Source organism: Dromaius novaehollandiae, chromosome 3 (genome assembly GCF_036370855.1).
Source record: "Dromaius novaehollandiae isolate bDroNov1 chromosome 3, bDroNov1.hap1, whole genome shotgun sequence".
Taxonomy (NCBI): domain Eukaryota; kingdom Metazoa; phylum Chordata; class Aves; order Casuariiformes; family Dromaiidae; genus Dromaius; species Dromaius novaehollandiae.
In genome coordinates this window covers 102,451,163-102,475,925 of record NC_088100.1, presented here as the reverse complement: position 1 = coordinate 102,475,925, position 24,763 = coordinate 102,451,163, and the positions used below count along the sequence as shown (strand labels likewise).

The 24,763-nt window shown below is 37.1% G+C and overlaps 1 protein-coding gene across 7 annotated transcripts in view; it reads right to left on the bottom strand.

The window, feature by feature from the left end:
- HHAT (hedgehog acyltransferase) overlaps positions 1 to 24,763 on the bottom strand; it is a 192,876-nt gene that overhangs the window by 124,983 nt on the left and 43,130 nt on the right. For all 7 annotated transcript variants that reach the window (XM_064509633.1, XM_064509628.1, XM_064509635.1 and 4 more), the window contains 2 exons: positions 20,527 to 20,677; positions 955 to 990 (listed from right to left, as the gene is read on the bottom strand). In XM_064509633.1, coding sequence (XP_064365703.1) covers positions 955 to 990; positions 20,527 to 20,677 — 187 coding nt within the window. The remainder of the gene's footprint in view (positions 1 to 954; positions 991 to 20,526; positions 20,678 to 24,763) is intronic.

The window sequence follows — 24,763 nt, the reverse complement described above, 5'->3', positions numbered from 1 at the left end:
CTACAATCTCCACATGATGCAAGATACTGCAGTACATAAGAATAATATTTGATTACATTTTTCATATGAAGTAACTGATTATATCTTTTCCTGTGATAGGTGCATAACCAGTGGATCAAATTTGGTACATCAGCAGTTACCAAGATTTTGTTCCTGGTTAACAAGTTATTTGTATTTCCAGGAGATTTTGTTGTGCACAATATTTCCTTTACAGCAGTAGCATATTTTTAACAAATTCTTATATAATGAATAAAAATCCTTTATCTGCTAGTCTAAATATAGATATGAATAATTTTGTAGAATTGATACTGTAATTTAAATACATTCATTAGTCTCAAAACTGTATCTACTTACCAAAAAGGCATATGTTAATACTATTGACACAACAGCACCAGTAAGGAGAACTGTCTGTTAAATACGGTCATATTACACACAAAGAAACATGTAAAACAACCTTAAGGCTGCAAAGTCTACTGCTCAATGGTTATGAAATGTCAGGATAAGGGATGCCTGTGCAACCTTAATTCAGACCCCAATTTCCCTGTAATAAAGAGTTTGTACGATCTCACAGAATATTTTTGTGTTTCATTTAAACTACAAAAGCACGGTGTTCAGTAAGAGACTACACAATATGTCTTCCCCTCTAGGTATGCTCTTGACATAATACAAAAATACACTTCCTCACAAATGACGCAAACACTTCTGCTGAAAGTTCCTGAGTCAGGTTTCCCCTGAATGACTCTTGAAGTGGTTCCTTAAGAGTTTATCATGGGGCAGATATCTAGCTCAAATAGTTAAAGTTCCTAAAAGTAATATAAAAATGGAAAAAGAAAGGCGATCTTTCCATAGAAAGTAGCAAGCAATATTTAGTACATGCGACATTACCATCTCTACTAGTGCAAACAGATATATTTTTTAAAATTGAATTGCAATTTGAGATAATCATTAGCTTACCTGACCAGAAAGCGATGTAGCCCGACATCAAAACATCTGTAAGAAGAAAAGATTCATCAAATTGAATTATTAAAAAAATACTGCCATGTTGGGTATTATACAAAGACACTATTTCAAAATAATCAATAACATATTATAATTATGAAGTTACTAGCATTCACAAAACAGAAGAAAGAAAAAGTATAATGTAGAATTTCCTTTAATTTATACAATGACATATGTGAAATTTAAGATGACATCATAAGGAAGGATTTAGATTCACTTAAAGGAAACCTCAGAACTTCCTTATCTGAATGTTTCCTCAATAAAGCAATAACATTCGGAGTAGCATAACTCACTGAAAGTATAAATATGAGTTCATACATTCTGTTACTTGAAAGAATTATTTTAACCATTCCCATGACCAGTGGGTCTACGTGTTTCCTGTCTTTACATGCAGGCAGATCCATTATACCAAACTACTCTCTCTCTTCACCTGCTCCATGCTGCACTAAAATGCAAGGGATCCCTTTAATTCTTTGCGTGATACAGAATAATCAAACAGTGCCCATATGTCTCCCTTTTTCAGATACACCAAACATACTAAAAAGTGGATCTCCCAAGTGTTTTCCTCTCCGATCTGGTAACCGAGGACTTTTGACAGCAAGTACAAGTTAGATCATGCCAAGGGACAAGAACTGTGCCTGAAAACTTCAGGACTATAGCACACATTGACACTTTAATGCCAATGGTTCTTTCTATTTTCTGTGTTTCCTCCATAGCTCAGCCAGTTCAAGAGTCAAATTCATGAACTTAGGTATTAGCAAATCCTTAACACTACAGGAAGACTAGGGCATCTGCTGATTCTCCCGATCTACCCAATATCTAAGTGTGGGGGTTTTCTGGGGGAAGTAATGGGACTGTTTTAGAAGTGGGAGGTGTTTTAGAAACTACCAGTATAACCCCAGATTAACTGTGTGCATAATGGCACAAGTGGAAAATGTAAATGTCTCATTTCCAGTGCTGAACTTACTCAGAACCAGGCTTACACTCAGCTCAATCTGAAAACATTTTAACAAGTACTAAACTCTTCAGCAGCCAATTTCAAAAATACTAATCGGACATCTGACTACATGATATTATTTTAATAGTACTGCTCACAGTGTCCTACTTCCTACATGAAACAGCAAGAGTAATCATTGGATACTGTTATTAATGTCATCCTGGTAACAGCAAATACATAAGGAGCTGTAGAAACTGTAGAAGTTAATTGGAAAAGAATTTCCAGTGATTCATCGGTGTGGAGAGGACAGGAGCAAAATTCTCCTTCCATCATGAGGCAGCTTTTTAAAAAAATTCTGCCAAGGACATGAACATGGCCATCATTAAATCTACATTTTTATTTTCTTTTCCTAAAAGTATTCCCCATTTTATATTACTGTGTAACTATACTATGTGAAGTGTACCCTGTTATCATTCTGTATTCCTCCTGCTTGGATATAGACTGTAATTTGGCTTCCACTCTTCACTAATACTCATAGTGTTATACAGGAAAGTCTTCTGTTTCAGTTTTGTCCCCAGTCCAGATTTATAGTTCTGAAAACCTTTGTATCTAGGACCAAACACTTTTATGTATTTGTGCTGGGATGCGATGACGGGAAACTTGTATAGCGCCAGAGAACAGCTGTATGTTAAACAGCTATATTAGACTTTTAAGATAAGCTCATCTTTTCAACTAATACTGACTATCTGGCATGGCAATTACCAGGTCTACTATCATCTTTTTTTCTGTGACTGTATCTCACAAAGAGACATAACAACAACAACTGAGTTTCTTGTGGACAAGGATGTGGACCATAAAAACATCACGACTTTTGACATTGAATTGAAAGCCAAAGGACTTGGCCAAGAACGGGTATGGAGACCGCATGGTCCTGCCCACCTGCGATGTTCAGAACAGCACTGAAGTAGATTGTGGTGGCTAAAGCCACATAGAGGGAAGCAATTTATTAGAACAAATTAAAAAGGAGGAAAACAAGATCAGAGCCTCACTTCATATAAATCATATAAGTAGACATACAGATGCCACTATTCCTCAGTTTGATCTCGTACTGATATATTTCAATCAACTACATAAGATTCTCAATTCTCAACAGTGTAAAGTAGTAGTAAATAAAAGAAATAACTTCACTGTAATCAACAGAATTATGAGAATATACAATAACATCAGAGCATGGGCCTACATCTTAAAGACACTTCAGGATAATTGAGTAGTTCCAAAAACAAAACCAACAATGTCGAATAATTTCCAATTGTGAATGGAAGAATTAGTTGTAGCACTTAAACGTACAGATATTGGATCCATCCTTTTTTAATCACCTAGAATAGAGAGATTCTACATGATACAGAGACTGAAAAACTGGGATTCCAGGAGGCTGATTCGGACAAAACACTACTTTGAACTGTTCTGCTTATTGCATATTTAAATACATTCTGCATTTGAGTCTACAAGAAAGTGAACTGAAAATACAATGAAAAAAAGCAAGGGAAACAGATCTGGTAGACATAATTACTCTGTTCATTCTCAGATGGAAATAAGTTAAAAAGAGGAAGAGAGGATCTGCATAGTTTGAAAGTTGGGAGAAAGATAGGCACTTTAATAAATCAAAAAAGAGAACTGGTAATCACACTGCATTTGTATTAATAACTTCATAATCATCCTTTCAACATCACAGGAATCTACCTATCAGGCATGACACGGTGTCCCCCCACAACTAACTTGGATAGAACTAAACCTGCCACATTATATAGAGGCATGATTGTCTACATCCTATAAAACGCACTCATATTTACTTGAAACTGCAACATAATTTGTAATCAACCTCATACAACTTGTTCAGTGCTGAGCTCCACTGCAAAACATTGTGTTTATTTGGTAGCCTTTGCCATCTTAGGGTATCCCAGTTACATAAGAAGTATTTTCATGAACACTTCTTGAAATCCTACAAACATGCAAATGATTTTCTGAGAGAAAAGTTTCAATTGAAACATGTTCAAATGTCAGCAATGCGATATGTAATTTTGATTTTTAGAGACGTAGTGGGTAAAATCTGGTTCATGAAAATAACATCTCTCTGAATGGGGGAAAATCTTGACTAGTCACTGGAACAATAAAGGGGAGATGCATTTCATTTCACAGTCATGTTATTCATTGCAGATAATTTGATAGCTATCTTCTTTATAAAAATATCTCTAATTCTGTTCATCTGAAGGGTGGAAGTTCTGAATCACAGTTTTGTTCTGTAGGCAACTTCAATGTGTTTATTAAAAGTTCTAGCTACCAACACATTTCAACAGAAGAGTACACATATAATCCTTAATAATCTAATTCATCTTCTCCCAGTATGTTAACTGGAATTCAGGGTGATCAACAGTAAAACCAACAAGGCCATTTTCCAAAATATAATCTTTGAAATCTGTCTGCAAGCATACATCTCTGTCTTCAAGGTACATTTTAAAAATGATTCACAGAACTGCAGTTTGATTTGAAAGCATAATGCAACAAGCTGCCTCCAAATTTGCATTCAGCACAAAGTTTAGGGAAAAAAAAGTCCCATTATGTAGACAAGATAGGAAAAGGCAGAAATGTGTTGGTATGAACCTCAGTCAGTGGCAATAGCACATTCATTGAAAATGCAACACTGATGATTCCCAGGAAAAAGGTACCAAGACCTTCTTTTTGTTCCAGGGCTGCAAAAGGCATATATACATATCTGAAAGCCAAATGAGCAAAACAGGGATGAGTTTGTTTATGGTCATGCTTTCCACAAAGCTGTGCCTTCCTTTACCTGAAGTTTAAACTCAGGGTCCCTGACAGTGGGGTTTTGTGACATCTTAATATACTACTTTGAGTTCAGTGAAATTATGTCAGCTTACATTAGTTGGGGATCTGACCCTGTGTCTATCTAAATTAAAATTAATACTTATTAGCTGTGTTAGGGACCATGCAATGAGATTCCATTGTGCTGCCCAGAGGACCCCATCTCACTACAAGGCTTGATTCTGCGAGCTGATTCCCAAAGATTTATAGCATTGGGTAACACTCAAAGATAAAGACATTTGAGTACCAGGCACATGTCAGGATCATATGAATCAGTCTAAAGCTAAACTCACTATTGATACCATTTCTTTACTAATCTAATTGCAGTATTTGAGTTGCCAAACCCAGATTTTATTTTGTGTATATATATATATATATTTTTAAACACGTGCTTAAGAGAAACTACTACAGCCTTGCTTTTCATCAGTCTCTCCCTAGGGCTGATGGGTGTATGCTATTCCTGGAAACAAACCACAACAAGGCATGCATCACAGAGCATAATCTGGGAAGCATTTGGCTAACCACGCACTTCAGCAAAGAAGCCTATTTAAGCAGATTGAACGTCACCATTATGTAAAGCCTCATGCATAGACTGATGACAGGACACTTAAAAATAAATAAAGAAGTGGGAGCTAATTATCGTCTGATTTAGCCCACGACAAAACCAAGAGTTACTGCTCTGAAATCAGTAGATGCAGGACAAAGATCAAATCCATTCTCTAAAGAGCAGGAAATACTTACTTTCACTACAAATTAGACACCCTAACCATGTCGCTTATGTGTGGTCTGGGGGCCTGGAGTACCTCGTGATCTCTCTTGTTCCTAATGCCTCTGTACCTCCACAGGGAATGGGAAAATGGGCAGATATCCTTATTCTAACATGTGATAAATCTAATTTTTGGCACATTTATGATAGCATAAATGAAAGACAGTCTCTCAAGAAATTCAGTCTTAAAACTAGCTGTTACTCAAATCCATTCAAATCTTACTCTGTTACCAGATACAATGTACTATGTGAGAGAAATACAGTAACATTTAGAAAACATCACTTCTTCTGAGTTTGGAATAGAACAGGTAAGATACCAAGACCGGCATACATCCCAAACTCTTACTGAACTCAAAATAACTGCAGATGTTAGCCATATATATGGAAAATAAAGATACTTACGACAGGGAAAGGACATAAGGAGAGCTATGTTAATGGCTAGGATCAGGTATATTCTGCACATTTTTGAACAGATGAAAAACCCTTCATTCTCACGATAGCAGTACTTCATAATTCTGGAGATCCTGAACTAGAATCACCCATGTTCTCAAATGTGTCAGTATTTTTATTTAAGGTTATTTTTAAGATTATTTTATTTTTAAGATGTATTTAAGATTTGAGATCACTTGTTTGTCTGTGCCAGCTCTAGCAGGGACTTGTAAACCATTTATGCTGCAGCTAATGCACAATTTGACAACAAATTGTGCAGCATACAGACAAGAAAGAGGCATCATTCAAACTTTGTGTCCTACTTCCAGAACAAAAGATCTGGATAGATAGTTCGCCACTTATTATGGTTCCAATACTCTTTCTACCCTTCTGGTCATTCATTGTCTCTTAAAAGTAGTGCTATAGTTGTTGCAGTGTTTCAGCCATGGATCTCAAACCCTTTCTACTACAAATGTGGCTAAACCTCATGTTAGAAAGTCTAACTTAACCACTTATCCTCAGAGGCACCTGTTCTATTTACTGGAGAACAGCATTTGCAAAACCAGCACTTCCATTAGCAGTCTTTGCAGATAACTCTGGCATTTTCCCGGTGAGTTCCTAAGAGCCTCTATGCACCACAGCACTTCACACTGGACACTGAAGAGTACTGAATGATAGCTGCTCTCACCGACAATGCTCTTAAGTTGCTTCACTGTCCCTCTTTCTCAAGGAATGCCTGAAAGCGGTGATGCCCAAAAGACTGTATAAACAAGAGATGATTTCCTTCATAGATGTCCCATCACTTAGCAGTTCTAAACCATCTTCCCTGCCTGTTCTATATCTGCTAATCTTTCTTCCAGTGTCGCCTGCGGCAATCTCCCTAATTGGCAATCCCCAAATCACAGAATGATTGAGGCTGTAAGGCACTTCTGGAGATTATCTAGTCCAACCCCCCTGCTCAAGCAGGGCTTCCAAATTATGAATAAATACAAGTGTGCCACATAATTCTGAAACATGCTTACAGTCTTGTCTGAATAATAAGATGACTATAAGGAAAGTGGATATAAAACCTGGGTATGGAGTTTGTTAATGTCTACTGTTTAATGTCTTGATTATGAACTATAAAACATTGCTAAAGCAAAGGGGTTATGCTGACTAGGTGGAATAAACATTTTCCACGTAACGAACAGTACCAACTGCTCCATCATCATCAAAGACCTGGGAAACCCATCCATACTTTTAAAAGACACTATTACCTGCCTATTGCTTGCATAGATTCAGACTTTCTTCTGCAAGTTTACTTGAAACCTACACCTCCATAGCAAAACTTGTCTCTTCAATGACAAACAACGTGCTTATTTCTAAATAATGTAACTACCACCATGGCAGGATACGCTATTCTGAAAGCAGATGTACAACTTAGAATAATAAAACTTAAATTGTCTTAGAAAATACATTACAGTTGAATTACAGTCACATTATGGTGAATTCTGCCCGCATATGTATTTTAAGATTTCCTCCACTGACATAGTTATGGAATCAGGAACAAATATGCATATGCAGCTTTTTAGGCACCCCTTCAAGGTAAACAACAACAAACTCTATCTTTTCCTACTCAGACACAAAATATCTCAGTCCATACCACGCAACATACAATGAAACAAAGCCTGGCTCAGCCAGGTGAGAAAATACTTATTAAAGTGAATTGAATATCCTTTTAAACATCAAGATCTAAGAGGAAGCTTAAGCCTAGATCTCAAGCTTCATAGAACCATCTTTTGTTTGAGTGTTGATTTTAAGCTTAAACCACATGCAACGCAGCAAACTGGTAGTAGCAGCTTTTTTTTTCACCTCAATGTAGTAAGTGTAACTAGAGGGGTAAAACAAAAAAAACAAATCAGTGATATTTGAAAGAAAAAATATGAAGACTGTGAAATGCTTTTATACCATGTGTTTGACAAGCAATTTCCTGCTATAGTAATAATAAGCTGGATTTGTATATAAATAAAGACATCTTTAGCATATTCTCTGACACTTGCTTAAGCACATACTGCAATTTTAAAACTTCATTTTCAGATAAAACACTTCAAATTTCTGTACTGTTTCTTAAGGGAATGATTCAGCAACACTGAGCTGCCTCTTGGTTTGCCACATTATTAGAACAACCAAAACTGTCACTGTGTTCTGTACTTTCTGGATGCCTCCATCCAGAGGTCCTACTCAGTGCTCTATGCTTCTCTGACACTACTGCAGGAGATACTTGAGCACATGCCTTACTTCTCAAAAGAGTACTAATAAATACTGGTAAATAGTCCTGATGACTTCAAGACTAAACAGGATAAACTCTAAACTTTCTACTTGCAGCAATGTATTTCCTGCATGGAGTTGCCAGGAGAAGGTACAGCTTCTATACCTACAAAAATGGTGGGAATTCACAGCGAAATGTTGACCCAGCTCAAATCAGTAGCAAAACCCTCATTGATTTCAGCAGGAGCATAACTGCCCAGCCTGACTCTGGGCATCCTGTACACTGCAGGACAGAACTCAGAAGTTTGGCATACATTTTGTTGCAGACACATTCATCTCTGAGTAGAAAACAATATAGCAGTCCCAAAGTTTTATCTGTGAAGTTTCAGCTATTAGCTGAGAGCTCAGGTTGGAGACCTGCATAGCAAAAGTAATCTACAATAAAAGGGCCACAGTTAGGAAGTTTCTTTGTGGACTGCATAAAAAGACTTCATAAGCTGCAAGTGGCCTCCAGCCTACAAATCAGATCTATCATCTAATTTGTTTTGTTTTGTTTCATTTTGACAAAAACACTCAACTGATCAGCTGTATGATACCAGAAAGCCTGAGGAAGACTTTAATGATTTTAGATAGAGATCTTTCAGCAACCTCCAGGCCAGAGAGACAAGTACAACTTTGAACAGGCATCAGTCATTGCTAGTGCTAGTGAAAGATTACACAGATGTCTGGCTACGTAGGAGACTCAAGACTACAAGTAAAGTTTTGGGTTCACACATGTGCCTCATATTGGATCTTGGTGATACAGTTCAGCAAATACCTTCTTAAAAAAAGTAAATCTCAATTATATTCTGTTAATCTCTCTTAGAACCATTCAGAAGAAATATTACTTTAATTTTATAACTTCCCTAGTTCTTCAAAAAGCTCTGGTATCTCACGGAGAGTGGATGAAACCAAATGCCCATAATGTTTGTGGCAAACTCCCATAGTGGAAGCTTTCCTTCAGTTTTCCTTTAGTAAGGCCCTTAAAATGCAGCGTTTGTCCCATTACTATGAGAGATCCTTAACCTTACTGCAAATGGAACAATAAAGTTTATTAATAGCTATTACTCATTTTCTACAGTAGCTGCAAAGAGGCAAAGTGCTGTTTGCCAAATGTAAGACACTGGAGCAGCAGTAATAATAGTCTATATCAATGCAGAGCTAATGTCAGATACTATAAAGAATGGAGTTCATGAGTAATAAGTGGTAGGTGGTCTTTGAAATTTCTTCATACAGAAAAGGGCTTGGCTTGTTCATTAAAAAAGCCCAGCAATTTCAAATGACAAATAACAAAGCAGTCACCACACAAATAAATTCCCAGTAATTATGCAATTTAGAGCCGAGAAGGATTAGGGGGCTTCATTGTTGCCTCTTTTTACATTCTGAAGAGAAAAATAATAGATTTTTCTATACTCAAGAGATTTAAGGAGCCTTTTAAAGCTTTAATACTACCAGCAAATTGAGCCATACAGTAGGTAAGAACTGTAGCATGCACTAATTTAGCTGATGTCAAAAGCAGTTAACTCTGCTGTCTGTATCAGTGAGAGAATGACTAACCAGTCCAGAACAAAAATCTTTCATATATTCAGGTGACATGCTAGCTGAAAACAACACATCAAAGTAATGCTTGGCTTTAAACACAATAACAGCTAATGAAACATACAGCAGTAAATCAGAAAAAATGCTATTTTTCTACTTAGAAAAAGTTATTCCACTATTAAGAAATTCTGCAATTAAATGCCCAACTTTTGGACTAGCAGCTTAGGTATTTTGATATTGGCAAGCAGGCCTAATGCTTAAAGGCTATGTTTATATCACACTGTACACTTGCATGCACGATAAGATTCAGTAAGTGAGCATCGGAATTAGAAAAATCTTAATACAAGAACAGGCAAAGAATATTCACTAACATTCACATGAAGAGTCATATTAAGCTAATCGGATTAGTAACTAACTCAAGAAAATTTCCCCATAGGAAATTTGAGTGCTACTAGAATTTGACTGTCTCAATAAACAGGAAAAGTACATCTTAGAGTATAAATTTAAACAACAAAATACTTTATACGAATGCATGATATGAATAGCGTATTATAAGAGAACTCATGTCTGGTGATATTTTCAGTATCTAAATCTTCGTAACTAAAATAGTCTCATGTAGCAAACTAAAAAGATATGATAAATTTAATAAAAAGTATATTTGCTACAGTAAATGATTCATAACTGAATTTTTCCAGTCTAATGACAGGTTCTACCATTTTGTTTCCTATCTCACACAAAGACATGCATGGTCAAATATGATCACTGTCCTAGAGCAAATGGGATTTTTCCTTCTCTGCACAAGCACCCTTTTTCTCCAGAGCGAGACAGTTAAAATTAAAAACAAACAAACAAACAAAAAAAACAGTTTTCAGTAATTTCAATTACTTAATAATTCACCACCCCAGCCACATTTTGTCTATCAGGATTAACTACCAGGGGGTTTTACTAACCTTCTAGTTGAATAAACATTCTATACCAATCTCCTTAATTAACAGGCAGTTGGATATAGCTGTGTCACTACTGAACCACCTGCAGTAATAACTAGGCTGATTTCTTGAGATACTATTTCTTTCGGCCCCACTTCTTGAAAGAATAATTAGGTACTAAGCCTCATCCTTATTAAAGGTCCTCTTAAGCATTTGCTTAACATTTTGCACATTCTTAAGTCCCACTGACACTTACAAAACTTATGTATTTGCTTAAGTCAAAAAATCTGTTTCAATACAGTCCTAACAGAGATGTTCAAGTGAAACCCTGGCATTGCTGAATTCAGTCAGGGGTTTGACAATGACTTCAGCTATGCCAGAATTTCATCCAATGTCTTCATACCCCTATATCCATAAGGAAACTAAAAATGCCAGTCAGCACACTACTGTTTACCTTCTTATTCAGGCACATCCGCAAGCACCATACCATCAAACGATTTCACTAGCAGCTTTGTAGTTCTCATTTTCTAGCCTGCTGACTGACCTCTATTTGCCAACAGAGGCAAAAAGGTCAGAATCAGCATGTCTACAGTACCTATAAAGCTACATGCCATACATACAGACTGACTTCACTGCTGCTTACCACTGCTATCAATGGCATCAGAATTTTACCTGTAACGTAAATGTTCTTTTTTTTCTTTTCTTTTTTTTTTTTAAAAAAAAAAGTTTTCCTGAGCAAAAGAATTAAATTACATTAAGGGATAGGAAAAAATGAGAAACAAAGTTCTATGCACCTCACATTAAATATTTTTAAAATGGTTACTTAATTTACTTTAAAATCTAAATAAAATATAAAAGCCTAAAATCCAATTGAATATAAACAACACAGAATTATGAAATGCAGTTAGACGCTTTAGTTTACTTTTTCAGAAACTGTAATACTACATTACATCACATATTGAAGCATCATTCTAATGGAATGATGTGTCATAACTGACTATATTTGCCTCCAGTGTGGTAACAACATAATGGAAATATGTGGATATGTGCATCTTACCTCTATAATCATTACAAGTGAGGTGATAATCTCAAGTGTTATGTAAAGAAATAAATATCAACAGAACAAGAATAACTGTCTCAAGGAAAACAGACTAATCAAAGTGGTTCCCTGAAATATGCTCTTCAAAAGGAATGCAAGTTTTTCAAAATCTCTAAAGTATTATACTTAACAGATTTAACTGAGCAAATATACTGCAATACAGGGGGACATGGGGAGAAGGAAGAGTAAAGGGACTTTATTAATGACCTAGAGGAAGGTATGAAACGCACCCTCATCAAGTTGGCAGGCAACACCAAACTGGAGGGTACGGGCAATTATGTTTGAGGACAGGCTGCCATTCAGAGAGACCTACTGGAGGAATGGTCAAACAGGCAACCCATGAAATTCAACATGGAAAAATGCAAATGGCTGCACCTGGGACAAAATAACCTTGCAATAGCAGCTCTGCCAAAAGGGACCTGGGAGTCCTGGCAGACAGGCTAATCATGAGCCAGTAGGGTACCCTGGCAGTGAAGAAGGCTAACAGCATATATTGCACTGTATCAACAGGAGTGCAGCCAGTAGATCCAGGGAAGCGAGTATTTCTCTTCATTTGGTATTTGTTAGAACACATCTGGAATAGCATGCCCAATGCCAAGCTGCCCAATGCAGGAAAGATGTTGATAAACTGAAGCAACTTCAGCAGAAGTCACCAAGATGGTCGGGGGCTGGAGCACTGGCTTTTGGGAAACCTAACAGCAGCCTACCAATATCTACAGAGAGGTTGTCATGAAGATTAAGCCAGAATATCCTAACCATCAGGCTGAAGCCGTTCCACGTGCAGAAAGAATACAAGCTTAGTCAAACCAGAACAGAAGACAAGAGCATGTGTAACTCTGTAGCCTAGTAACGAGGGCTCTTCTCCGCAAACGGAAGACCTATTTCCAGTTATTCCACAAAGCAGTTGTATAATTTGCATAAGACTGCACTGCTTAGAAGTACTACAGGGATTGTAGGTAGGAAGAATATACAATGAGACGAACCTTGTGTTCTACTCTACTCCTTACATACCAACAGGAAGGAAAAAGAGCCCTTCCTGTTCTGAGAATTCTGGGTAATGGATTCATTAAAAAGCATGTAAAAAGCTTCAAGAATGAAAACTAAAACCCTTTATGCTCTGTAAATCACACTGTCCACATATATGTGCAAATATAAGCTTTCCTTGGTAAAATTGTTCCTATGCATGTTATTTTTACTATTGATTTGGGATTCAATTCAGTATACTAGTCAGAGGACACAAAACAGATCTTACTGACTTCAGTACATTAATGTTTGCAAAAGAAGGCTTAACATTGCTTATAGGCAGTGAGGTATTTGGGCTTCTGCAGACTTTAGAGATAACTATTTCTTCTATTCATAAGTTTCTGTACAATTTCCCCTTAGTCACAAGCACTAGGACATTTCAGCATTGCAGGTGTAGTTCTATTTCATCCAACTACGCTTTTTAAAGAATCATTTTCCATATTTAAGAGATGATGTCTAAAAACACAGGGCAGGGAAAAGGTGCTTTTAAAAAAATAGAAATGCTGTGACATTAACATTTCTTAAACTGAAAGCCAGTAAGGAACTAGATCACTAGAAATATTTTTGTTTTACCTAATACAGTATCTTCAATACACAGGACAACTTTTTCTTTGAAAAACCAAAGGTGCTGGAAATAGGCCAGAAATGACACTCCTAGTCTCCAGAGAAAAGGGAGACGCTTAAGTCTGTCTTTCCTTTTCTTGTCTTTCAGTTCCAGCTGCTGGTAAGTCCCATCAGAGGGCAAGGATTAGAGGGCTTTCAGAAAAATAGCTGTCCAGAATTAAAGGACAAAATAAATCACCTCGAAATACTTGATCCTTTTGAAGCTGACTGCTATGCTAGGCCATTCATACAAGCTACACAGAGATTCTCTGTTCATAGCAGAAGTAGACTTTACCCAGCATACCTACGCTGATCCCCACAGAGCATCCTCTCCCCAGGCATGAAACACTAGCAAAGCTCCTCCTGCAGACTTTGGGAAGCAGCCACTGCTGCAGCACTCCTTTCCACATTGAGGCTGGGAGCAGATCTGAGCCACAGATCTGGGTGCACCAACCATCTGTCAGACTGAGTGACTCTCCACGCTGTCATGAAGATGTGGGGCTCCTTTTCCCTACCTGCCTCCATTTCCGTCATGCAAATCATGCAAGGATTTGTCACCTAACTCACCCGAGGATACCTGCCATGAGGAGGAGTTTATGACCCATCATTCAGTGCCTTTCCTTTTTCCTCCGCAATTACCTCCAAATGACAGATTACAAGATAGCAATTTGCTTTTATTACTAGCATATAATCAGAGAACCAAATTCACGGGAAGGAGAAATTCAGGGAGAAATTCTGCTATCTCAAACTTCAGACCATCAGTCAAATTATCCAGAAACATCATAGTAAAAGAACACTACGATATCAAAAAAGAAAGCCAGAGAGACTGCCACAGGAGTTTGCTACAGTGCAAGTCCTTAAACTTAGAAGTGTATCTACTTCTGAGCGCAGAGGTAGGGATGTCTTCCCGAATATATATGACTGCAGCACAGCTACAGTTAAGCAATTATGTTTGTGTTTGTTTGCTCCAGACATTGGCTATTTGGGAATTAAAGACAAGCTTCCCGAATCAAACCTTGACAGAAACACCTACGTCTATTCTTATTCAAATTTCCTTAATGCTCTCTCATACAGAATCATAGAATGGTTGAAGCTGGAAGGCACTTGTACAGATCATCTAGTCCAACCAAGGGACACTGAGAGCACGTTGCCCAGGACCGTGTCCAAGATGGCTTTTGAATATCTCCAAGCATGGAGAATCCACAACCTCTCCGGGCAACCTGCTCCAGTGCACAGTCACCCTCACAGTAAAAAAGTTTTTCCTTATGTTCAGATGGAACTTCCTATGTTTCAGTTTGTGCCTGTTGCTTCTCATCCTGTCACTGGCTACCACTGAAAAGAGTCTGGCCCCATCCTCTTTACACCCTCCCTTCAGATATTTGCATGCATTGATAAGATCCGCCATCAGTCTTCTCTTCTCTAGGCTAAACAGGCCCCACTCTCTGCTCCAGTAGTTCCGTATCTCTCTTGTATGGGGGAGCCCAGCACTGGACCCAGCACTTCAGATGTGGCCTCACCAAGGCAGAGCAGAAGGGAAGGATCACGTCCCTCAACCTGCTCACAATGATCTGCCCAATGCAGCCCAGGATACCACTGACCTTCTTTGCCACAAGGGCACATTGCTGGCTCATGGCTAACTTGTTGTCCACCAGGACTCCCAGGTCCTTCTCTGCAGAGCTGCTTTCCAGCAGGTCATCCCCCAGCCTGTCCTGGTACCTGGGGTTATTCCTCCCTAGGTGCAGGACTCTGCACTTCCCTTTGTTGAACTTCATGAGATGCCTCTCTGCCCCTTTCTCCAGCTTGTTGAGGTCCCTCTGGAAGGCAGCACAGTCCTCTGGTGTATCAGCCACTCATCCCAAATACCATGAGGCTTTCAACAGCTTACTCATCTTGATATATTTAATAAGTTAACTCTCAAAATGATTTATTCCAATATAAAACAGAATCCTGATTAAAGAAAGTACATAAGCTCAGCTGAGACAGTGAGAAGCATAGGTGAAAACAGACTTTTAAATAATTTTTTTTTTTGTAAGGACAGGTCTGAAAATCTGTTTTCTTAGTTAAAAATCTATCCGGCATTCCTCACCACAAACTAAAAGTAGTCAACTGGATGCAAGTTAGACGCAAATGTCATCAAATGTCTAAGCCAGAAAAAAGAGGATGGTAAATAGACTGATTTTTAATTGTTATTCATTATTCCAAAATTATTGTATATGGTCATAGTAATCTGTGTGTGTGAAAGCACAAGATTAGCATCAGTGCAGAGTCGTCTTTTCCCAAAAAGAATCTGAAAGGAAGGGAAAATACCTTATATAGTCCTTCCTGATAGACACATGCAACCCTTCTTGCCAATGACAGAAGATTTCAAGAACAGTGAAGGGTGATAAAAAGAAATATCAGGATGAGAAAGAAACAGATACAAGAGATTTTATTTTCATTTGACCCATTTTATACTGCATGTTTACAGCATGTTAGAGAATATGACTAGCCTACAGCAAAATTCTAATCCACAATTTGAAACAATTCACTTAAACCTTGCGTATAGAACGCTTTTCTCATACAAGGCAAGCAATCCTTTAGCAGTAACAAGGCAGGTGAACGAAATTGAATTGAAGGCAATTTCTTTCAAAACATAACCTAGCTGCCATTATTAGATGTCACCAAAACATGTTTGAGATAAACCTTATGTGTGTGTACATGCACATGCGTATGTGCAAAATTCAGCCCTCCTAGTCCATCCATTAGGAAATGTCTCTTTCTGACTTATCTCAAACTACTACACAGCCAAGAATCAGAGTGCTAAGTACAAGGTGGAATCTAGAACGTATAACACAGTAGCTGAAAATGACCAGATCTTTCTCCATCATTGCATTCAATGATTTTTATCTTGAGGTTCTTCAATTTTCTTTATTCTGAACAAAATTCTGATGCTTAAGAAACCTACCTTCCACAGTCTCCTTCCTACTGCTTTCCTGAAAAGCCATGATCCTTGCTGACATTAAACCTACATTAAACATCCATAAAATTTTAACACAATTTTCCCCCAACACACTTGTGTCGGAATTATTTCAAGACGAGATACTTGGGACTGCAAAAATTTTAAGGTGGACAGAAACAGAAGGGGAGGAAGCGTGCTTCTACACACCCTGTATCAAACTTATGCTGTTCCCATGGCATGTCAATACACATATAATCCATGTGACCAGTATCTTCACAGAAAATCATGCATCATACTCAGTAAAGTAGTTCTGACACATAAAAATGTCAGTACACTTTTTTCATGAACAGTATCTGGGCTAAATATTGTCCTGAATCATGAACTGAGAAGTTTCTTCGTGGAAAACATTGTCAAAATCAGCCTCTTCATTAAGAAGTCAAAATTAGCAGAGGGTTTAGTGTATGCTATCTATTGTTTCTCTAGTTTCCAGAAGCTTAATCATCAGTATCCCACTAGAAGAGCATTTTTCCATATTGAACTAACTTGTATTGCTAACAGTATTGCTCTGCTAACAGTAGCACAACTTCTTCCAGTTACCCTATATTATTTACTCCCAGCCTGAGAAGTTATAGAGTAGATATCAGCCTTGAACAATTCTTTAGGCACTTAAGCTTCCAACAGTACTGGTTCTTCTCACATGCTTAATTATCTTGATCTTACCCTTAGTAGCAAAAACAAGTGCTAATTCCTTGTGACTTATACAGGATAATGTAGACATTAAAAACTAAGCTGGTATGTCACTGAACTGTTGCCCTATCTGCAAATCAGGAATTTTCCTAGTACACTGAGGATCTCCTTTTCATAACTATAGTCAAGCTTATGAATAGTAATAGCTTTATCATGCATTTATAACTGCATACATACCAAGATGATGATATCCTGGTAATAAGAAACCACCATAACACATTCAGGACTTGTATTTGTCATGAGATGGAAAATAAGATTGCTAATTTTTTGACTCAGGAGATTTTCTTGATGAAATAAAATGTAAATTAGGCAGACTCTACTATAAATAAAGTTAATAAATAAAAGGCTGCAATTAAAAAGTTATAAGTTTGAATGGACACAGCTTGACTAATTATTTAGTAACATGGGAGGCAGAGTAACTGGTTTGTTTTTTCTAATATTTGCTTTGCTTTTGAGCTCTAGAGAAATTTTAGACAACAAGCTGCAGTATTTTTCTTAACTTCTGATTGAAAGCTCTCCTATATGCTATCTAATGGAGTGGATTATGTCAGCATGTGTCATTATAAGTGACACTGGTCTGGATCTATCACATCAAAATTTTTGTTGGTATGATCAAAGGATGCCAGATGCTGGTGCAATACTATAACCAATCCAGGCACATGCTTTATATTTGCATTCCTTGCATCATTGGTGACTTTCATGTTGTCCTTCTTTTCAGGCTTCCTCTCTTTCAAAATCTGCACTCCTAATTACTTTTGAGACATAAAAGTGGCAATATTGGGTCAGCCCAAAGCTTTCTAGAGTAATATCTTGTCTCTGAGAGTAGCCTGAAGCAGATGCCAAGCAACAAGAAAAGCATGTACAAACGCTTTTTCTGAGCATCCTCCAACATGCCAGCCAGCAGGTGAACCCATCGCCCTCCTTCCAAATCACTTGTACCTTGTACCTGCCAAATGATACTCTCAGCAATTGCTGCCTTGATTGACAGTCCTTCTGCTGGCAACAGTGCATTCAACCTTGTTATCTGGCTCATTCTACTCCACTCCATTACCCAATCTAGTCCTGAGAGTCTTTAACAGGCTTTACCAGGCTATCATGCTATGGGGACAGATTCTGGAACAACTCTTCTCATTTTACCAGCTTAAAATTAGGCACTGGGTTATTAACATTATAATTTGAGATACTCTCTGATACTGTTGTTTAGAACAGTCATTTAAAATCAATGAATTCATAACCTAACTACAAAACAGTATTTAGCACTTTAAGGAAACAGAGAGTCATTGCTCATGAGACCTCACAACGCACTATTTGCTTTCAAAAAAGCTTACAAATATTGGAAAAGAAAACCCACACACCACGCATCATTTCCTCTCTTGCTGGTCTGAGAGGGTCCTGCTCAGACTGTCATACAGTTTATAAGCAAAGGCTGTCATTCTGTCTCCCACTTCTAACACTGATGTTCCTATATAACAGACCAAAACACGTTAGAAGGACTGCAAGCCTCTGGGTAGCAGTGATACAAGAGTTTAACTACAATGGCATAAGAGAATCATAATTCAGTGATTCAAAGGGCAAGCTGTGCGAGATCTCTTAGATAACTGCGATTGATCCATAATTCACCAGCAGCCATAGGAAATTCTACTATCTACATGGCTTTGAGAGCAAGGAATCAAATCAGCTATACCTAAACAGATTTTTCAACCTAATAACAAACAAACCCCATCTCTGAACTAATTTAATTTCTGGCACTGATTGTTAGCTACATAATACATGAATGAAATATTTGGGCAAATAATAAATATCAGCAGTTCACATTTTTTCCTACTGTAAAAAAATAAACAAACAAACTTCATCTGCTTAGGTACTAGTTTCAACTTTCTTATGAAATAAGAAAATGTTGTATTTTTCAAAGAGTACCAAACTCTTTTACTGCAAGTGAGACAACACCTAACTTTGCAAGCTCATAATACTTTTTTCCATCATCTGTTACAATTACCTGACACAGCAATCTCATTAGTGTTTTTGTTACAGTACAGTTTCATTTGACACACGCAGAGTAATACTCAGTTTCCATGGCATAGTAACTGTCAGAGGAGCAAAACACTGCTACTGTTTGAAGCTGCTTGCAAGGACCAGTAGGCCAAGAGACGCTGATCTCAGGAGACTGCCTGATAAAAACCACAGATTTCTATTTCAACTCTGTAGGTCGGAAGTTCAGTTCAAGCTCTGAAGGAGAATTTAAATCAAGGGGGTTGTTAGCAGCTCAAATTATTTTTAATAGTTCATCTGTTTTCTCCCCCCCATTTATGCTGCATTTCTTCTCTGAATAGCAGACACCTACGATGGCAAACTGTTATAAACCATAAAGTCTTCTTGTTATAGCTAGCTTCAAGCAGAAAACAAAGTTAAAATCTCATCCAAATCAGCTCTCATTATATCAGACCCACTGTTTTTATGACTAAAATGAAAAAAAATTTTTACTCATACCACAAAGCAGTTGGAGACTCTAACCAGGGGACGCACCATTGTGCTAGGCTCTGTGCTAGCACAATATAAGAGAGAAGTGTCTGCACTGAAATGCTGGGAAGCCTGAAGGTAATGTTTTGAGAACCCTGGGGCACATCCTCCCATAGAGCAGAGGAACAAGAGCAGCATGAAACAAAGGAGGAAGAGAGAAGTCAAGCGAATCCCCCATTTTACACAGGCTAAACAGCAAGCAGGCTCCATTTCAGGAACAGTTTTCAGGAAAAATACTTTAGTAAATACTGATTTAAAAGTAATTGTAAGATTCAAAACTGACTTTTTTCTGGAGTATCATGTGTAAATTCTTTAAAAACAAAGGGGAAAGCAAACTTCATCTTGAATTATAAGCAATTACCACTTTTCATAGTATTTTTATTGTGTTAAAGAATTTCTTTACTGCATGACTACATATTAAAAATGTTGTATTCACAGCTTTCCTCACAGATTAACTAATCAAGCATTTCTTTTCCTTCTCTGGATGAATATCCAGGGGAAATATGCTTTCTGGACCAAGACCAAAAAATGAACCATCTTTAATACGTATCTGGAAAAAATAATTGCCAGCTAGTGAAGCTACGTGGGCTGAGTCTAATTCTAATAATTAAGAGGATAAAAATACTGCAAAGGATGCTTCCCTCTACCCCTGCAGCATGGAAAAAGTAATGATCAAAATAAAGTTCATCTAAAAAGTGGACAAGTTGAATCATGGGGAGGGAGAGAGAATGAGAGGAAGAGCACAAGAACATGCAAGCAAGCATGAAAACGCACACACATGTTCTTACATTTGCTGCCATATATCAGTAATAAATTGTTAAAAAAGTAGTAATGACTGACCTCCACATTTTAGTGAAACTGTGCATCATGCTTACACAGCAAGGAAGAGCTGGAGGTTTCAGTCCATCCATTTGAAGGAGGAGGCCAGGAACACCATACAGAACCAGGTATTTCACATAAAAAAATTGTACTTGAGCTAAAGCCAGGCCACCTAAAAGAAGTAGAACAAATTCTTTTCTTAAACTCCTGAAATACTTTTAAGAACTGTTAATAATACTTGCTTCTAAATCTCCATTGTCCAAAGAACTAAAGAAGACATCATTGCTTGTTGGGATATACAATACCTAAATTTTATAACAGCTATAGAATATGGGAACACATACAATTGTGACTTTAGGCACACATACAAAATAGTAGCATCTTTCTAATACAAAGGCATAAGTAAGCACATGTAGTTTCACTTTCAAAAGCTCTGTTTGGACTGTGAGTATTGACTACTACGAAAAGCAAATATTGACTTATGCTGAGCCAAAAATCAGGATATGTTGATACAAGGGATGAATATTTACCACAGGGACAATAAATTTTCATATTTGCCAAAAAAATAAAGTCAATACTTGGCACATACAGCATTATTACATACACTCTTCACTTTTTTCTCCAGAACAGGTCTAAACGGTGGTTTTCTTTGCAGCTTATCCTGATAGCTTCACAAAGAGCCCATATAAACTCAGATTACCTGTGTGCCCTAGAACAGTTTACATTACCACAAAACTTTCAGCACGATCCCTCCTGACCCAGCCAGGGCATGGGAGACTGGAACTCCACTCACCATAATGTTTAAGGCATGTTTCAACTTTAGACCCGCAGGAGAAAGGCTTCCTTAAAGTGCTTTACCTGCCTGATTTCCAAGAGAGAAATTTTGGTGGTGTGTTTGCCCACAGCTTAAGTACAGAATATGAGAATATGGTAAAAAAAATGCAGCAATCTTACACAGGTGTGAGATGAAAAAAGTCATACTGGCTGTTCTCATAGAGCTGTTACTCATGTGAGTATAACTTAGAACAGAAAATTTAAGCTTGACAATAACTAAAGTTCAGGTACCCTAAAACTCTGCCTGACAAGTGCCAATGTTGACAGTTCATGATTTCGTGCTGAGCCTCATGATGCTTGGTCTGTTTTCTCAGGGGTCCAGAAGGCTGTAACAGTGACAAGAGAATCCTGACTTCCATTAAAAGAAAGAAAGAAAAAAAAAAAAGTAGCAGCTTTCACAGTAAACGATGAAAACTTATAAAAAAATTTTTTTTAAACTAGTGTCCTCAGAAAGCCCAAAGCCCAAATAAAACCCAAATATCATTCTTATGTCCTCAAATTTCAGGATTTGGTGGTGGGGGAGGAGGGCAGAGGGGGGAAAAGATCCTTTTAACAATTCCAAATGCTTAATATTGTACATAAAGCAAAATGGTACATATTAATATTCCAGACATCTGCAGAATAAGATGTATTTGACCAATAATCTTACAAAACAAAATTTGGTAAAAAGCTGAGGCCTACATCGTTACTGAAATTGGTGAGAATTCATTCCTCTCCAGAAGTTCCATTGAACTTGGAAAGATTTTTCCTGTGATAACAGCTTATATTGGTAAAATTAATCCCAAAGAAGGAAAACTGAAAATATTACAATTTGGAAGAGTAAAAAATTATAATAATGCCATTGCTATATTTCCTTCTTTTTCAGCATACTGCTTTCCCTCACTGAAATTAACTATCTTGTGGTTTGATTGGAGTAATTTAGATATTTCTTGTCATTTGAAAATCTTCCAGATGTCTTTCCTTAGAGACTAAACTTTCAAGCTGATTCCTGCATTCTATGAATGTACATCTGCATCTTTTTTTTTTTTTTTGTCAATCCATCCCTTTTGCATTCTGCTGAATAATGGGCATACTGTGGGTGACGACCAAAAGTTAAACATTAAAAATTCATCTAATATATAACAACCTAGGGTGAAATTCTGGTACTGCCATTGTAAAGTGCAAAACTCCTGCTGGCTTACACATGGCCAGCATTTTGCTGCTGCAATCCAACATTTTTCATTTTACTATCATCAGCCAGGTTTATGATATACGAAATCATTGTGCTATACCAGATAAAAATTGATATCTAGACATGAAGCTTATGACTGCATCCTACTGGGATGCAGTCATCTAGTATTCAATAATATTTTTCCCCAGAGGAAAATAAACAATCAAAAACACAATTTGGATAGTAGCCAATTAGCTACACATTAGATTACTGCTAAATCAACTATACAGCCAACTTTCTGGTTTAATTCCCACCTCATTCAATTTCTCATTTCTTTTCTGACAAATTTCATTGGAGAGCTGAATGCTAACACCCACACAAACAGATTATGAAGATCACAGCTGTCTGTGCATCGGTAAAATTCAAAATCTTTTGGTTGTGCATGACGGAAAAAGATGTTTAGGGACCAAGACTACCACCCTCAAGAGACAAGACAATCAATATATTTCATTCTAAAGATAAAATATTTAGGTTTTTCAAATATAAAGTTATAGCATGCAAGTTTCAGGAAAAAAGCATTTTCACTATCTCTAATAACTATTGTATATCGAAGTTATTATTATTAATGAGTAGTCAGCTTAATAGTGTTGATATCTTAAATGTAGACATCACATTGCCAATCATTACCTTGCACACACTGGCTAATCTGTATGAGGCAATTCTAATGCTCAAAGTCAGCGATGTCAAGGTCCCTGTCAACACGTGTATGACATTCAAATTGGTCAACTCATCTCAGCTGTGTAAGCGGGCCGGGGTCACCCACCAAAAATCTCAGGGCAAGATTCACAGCTGCAAAACAGCTGTTCTGAACTGGCAACACAAAAAGGCTATAAACCTTCTCTGAATATCTGAAATATTCCAGCTGCTTTATATTTGCTCCATCATAGCACAAAGCAGCCAGGACTACAGTGTTTCATCTGATATAAAAATAAAATAAAACCCAAATTATTTAAAATTAATGTTACATTTCTCAAATTCTTTATCAATATCATATAATTTTTACCGTAGTGTTACATTTATACAACTAAAAAAAGAGGAACTCAGACAAAAGTATCATCTTAAATTGAAAATAAAGCTGGGAAGCTATATGAAGTGTATATTAAAGACACACTTAAGGGAAAAATTATTGCAAAAATGCTGTCTTTTCTCCAGAAAAAATGAACTTGAGGGATTCAGAGTCAAGGTTAAGTTTAAAACAACTGAAACATGTTAAGATTTAAAACATATTGAGTTAAAGTACCCATAGTATCTTAACCCCAAGCACTTCAATAGTCAAGCTGTTTGAAATCCCAGATTAAATTAACTGACTTTTATAGAGATTGATATTTTCAATTTCTCATGCAATCTTTATAAAACATTCTAAGGTCTCTTTGGCATTAAAAATGTATTTACAGACCTTCAAAAATTTTTATATTCCTTAAATTTTCTAGAAAACTTTATTTCATAAGTTTCATAGAGCTTTGTTTTAAGGATAATTACAACAGTCATAGTAATTTTTAATAGAAAAAGTTCTCATTCTCAAAACTCTGCATAATTTTTGACAGGAATTATCACATATACCAAACAAGTGAGAAAAGATCTGGATACTGGGACTAGAAACCACATTTGGTATTTTTCTGTCCATAAACCATCACCAAAACTTATGGTCAAGAGCTGTAATTTAGCTGGCAATTTTATTGGTGATGCATGAGCATAACACCACAGATTTCCCTTTTGCACAGAAATACTGACCCTAGAGCATTACTGACTGTAGACCCTTGTTTAATGACAGTAACAGGGCAAGTGTGACGAGAAAATACGTATCACACAAACATGTAGTCACATTTTGAAAGGGTTACTGACACATGGCACAGGTCTAATAACAGACATTTAAAACAGCTCAGAACTAGTGGCCATACCATCAAATTCAAAATATCAAATGTCAGGGGGTTTATTTACTTTTTCTCCTAGACCTTACATGTCTCCTCTCCTATGAGGGAAAAAAAAGAAAAAAAAAAAAAAAAAGGGTAAAGATTACATGGGAATTCACTCATAAATTTAGAGCTCCAGGAAAGAACATAGCTCTGCCCATACACCACACCAACAATCATAAGATGTGTCACAAGCCTCCAGCCTCACTAAGCAGTCCACAACAACATGACTATTGACAACCTTTATAGCCTCAGCGATGGTGTGTTCTTGAAGGCATCACACTCCTCCCTGACAAGAGCTCCA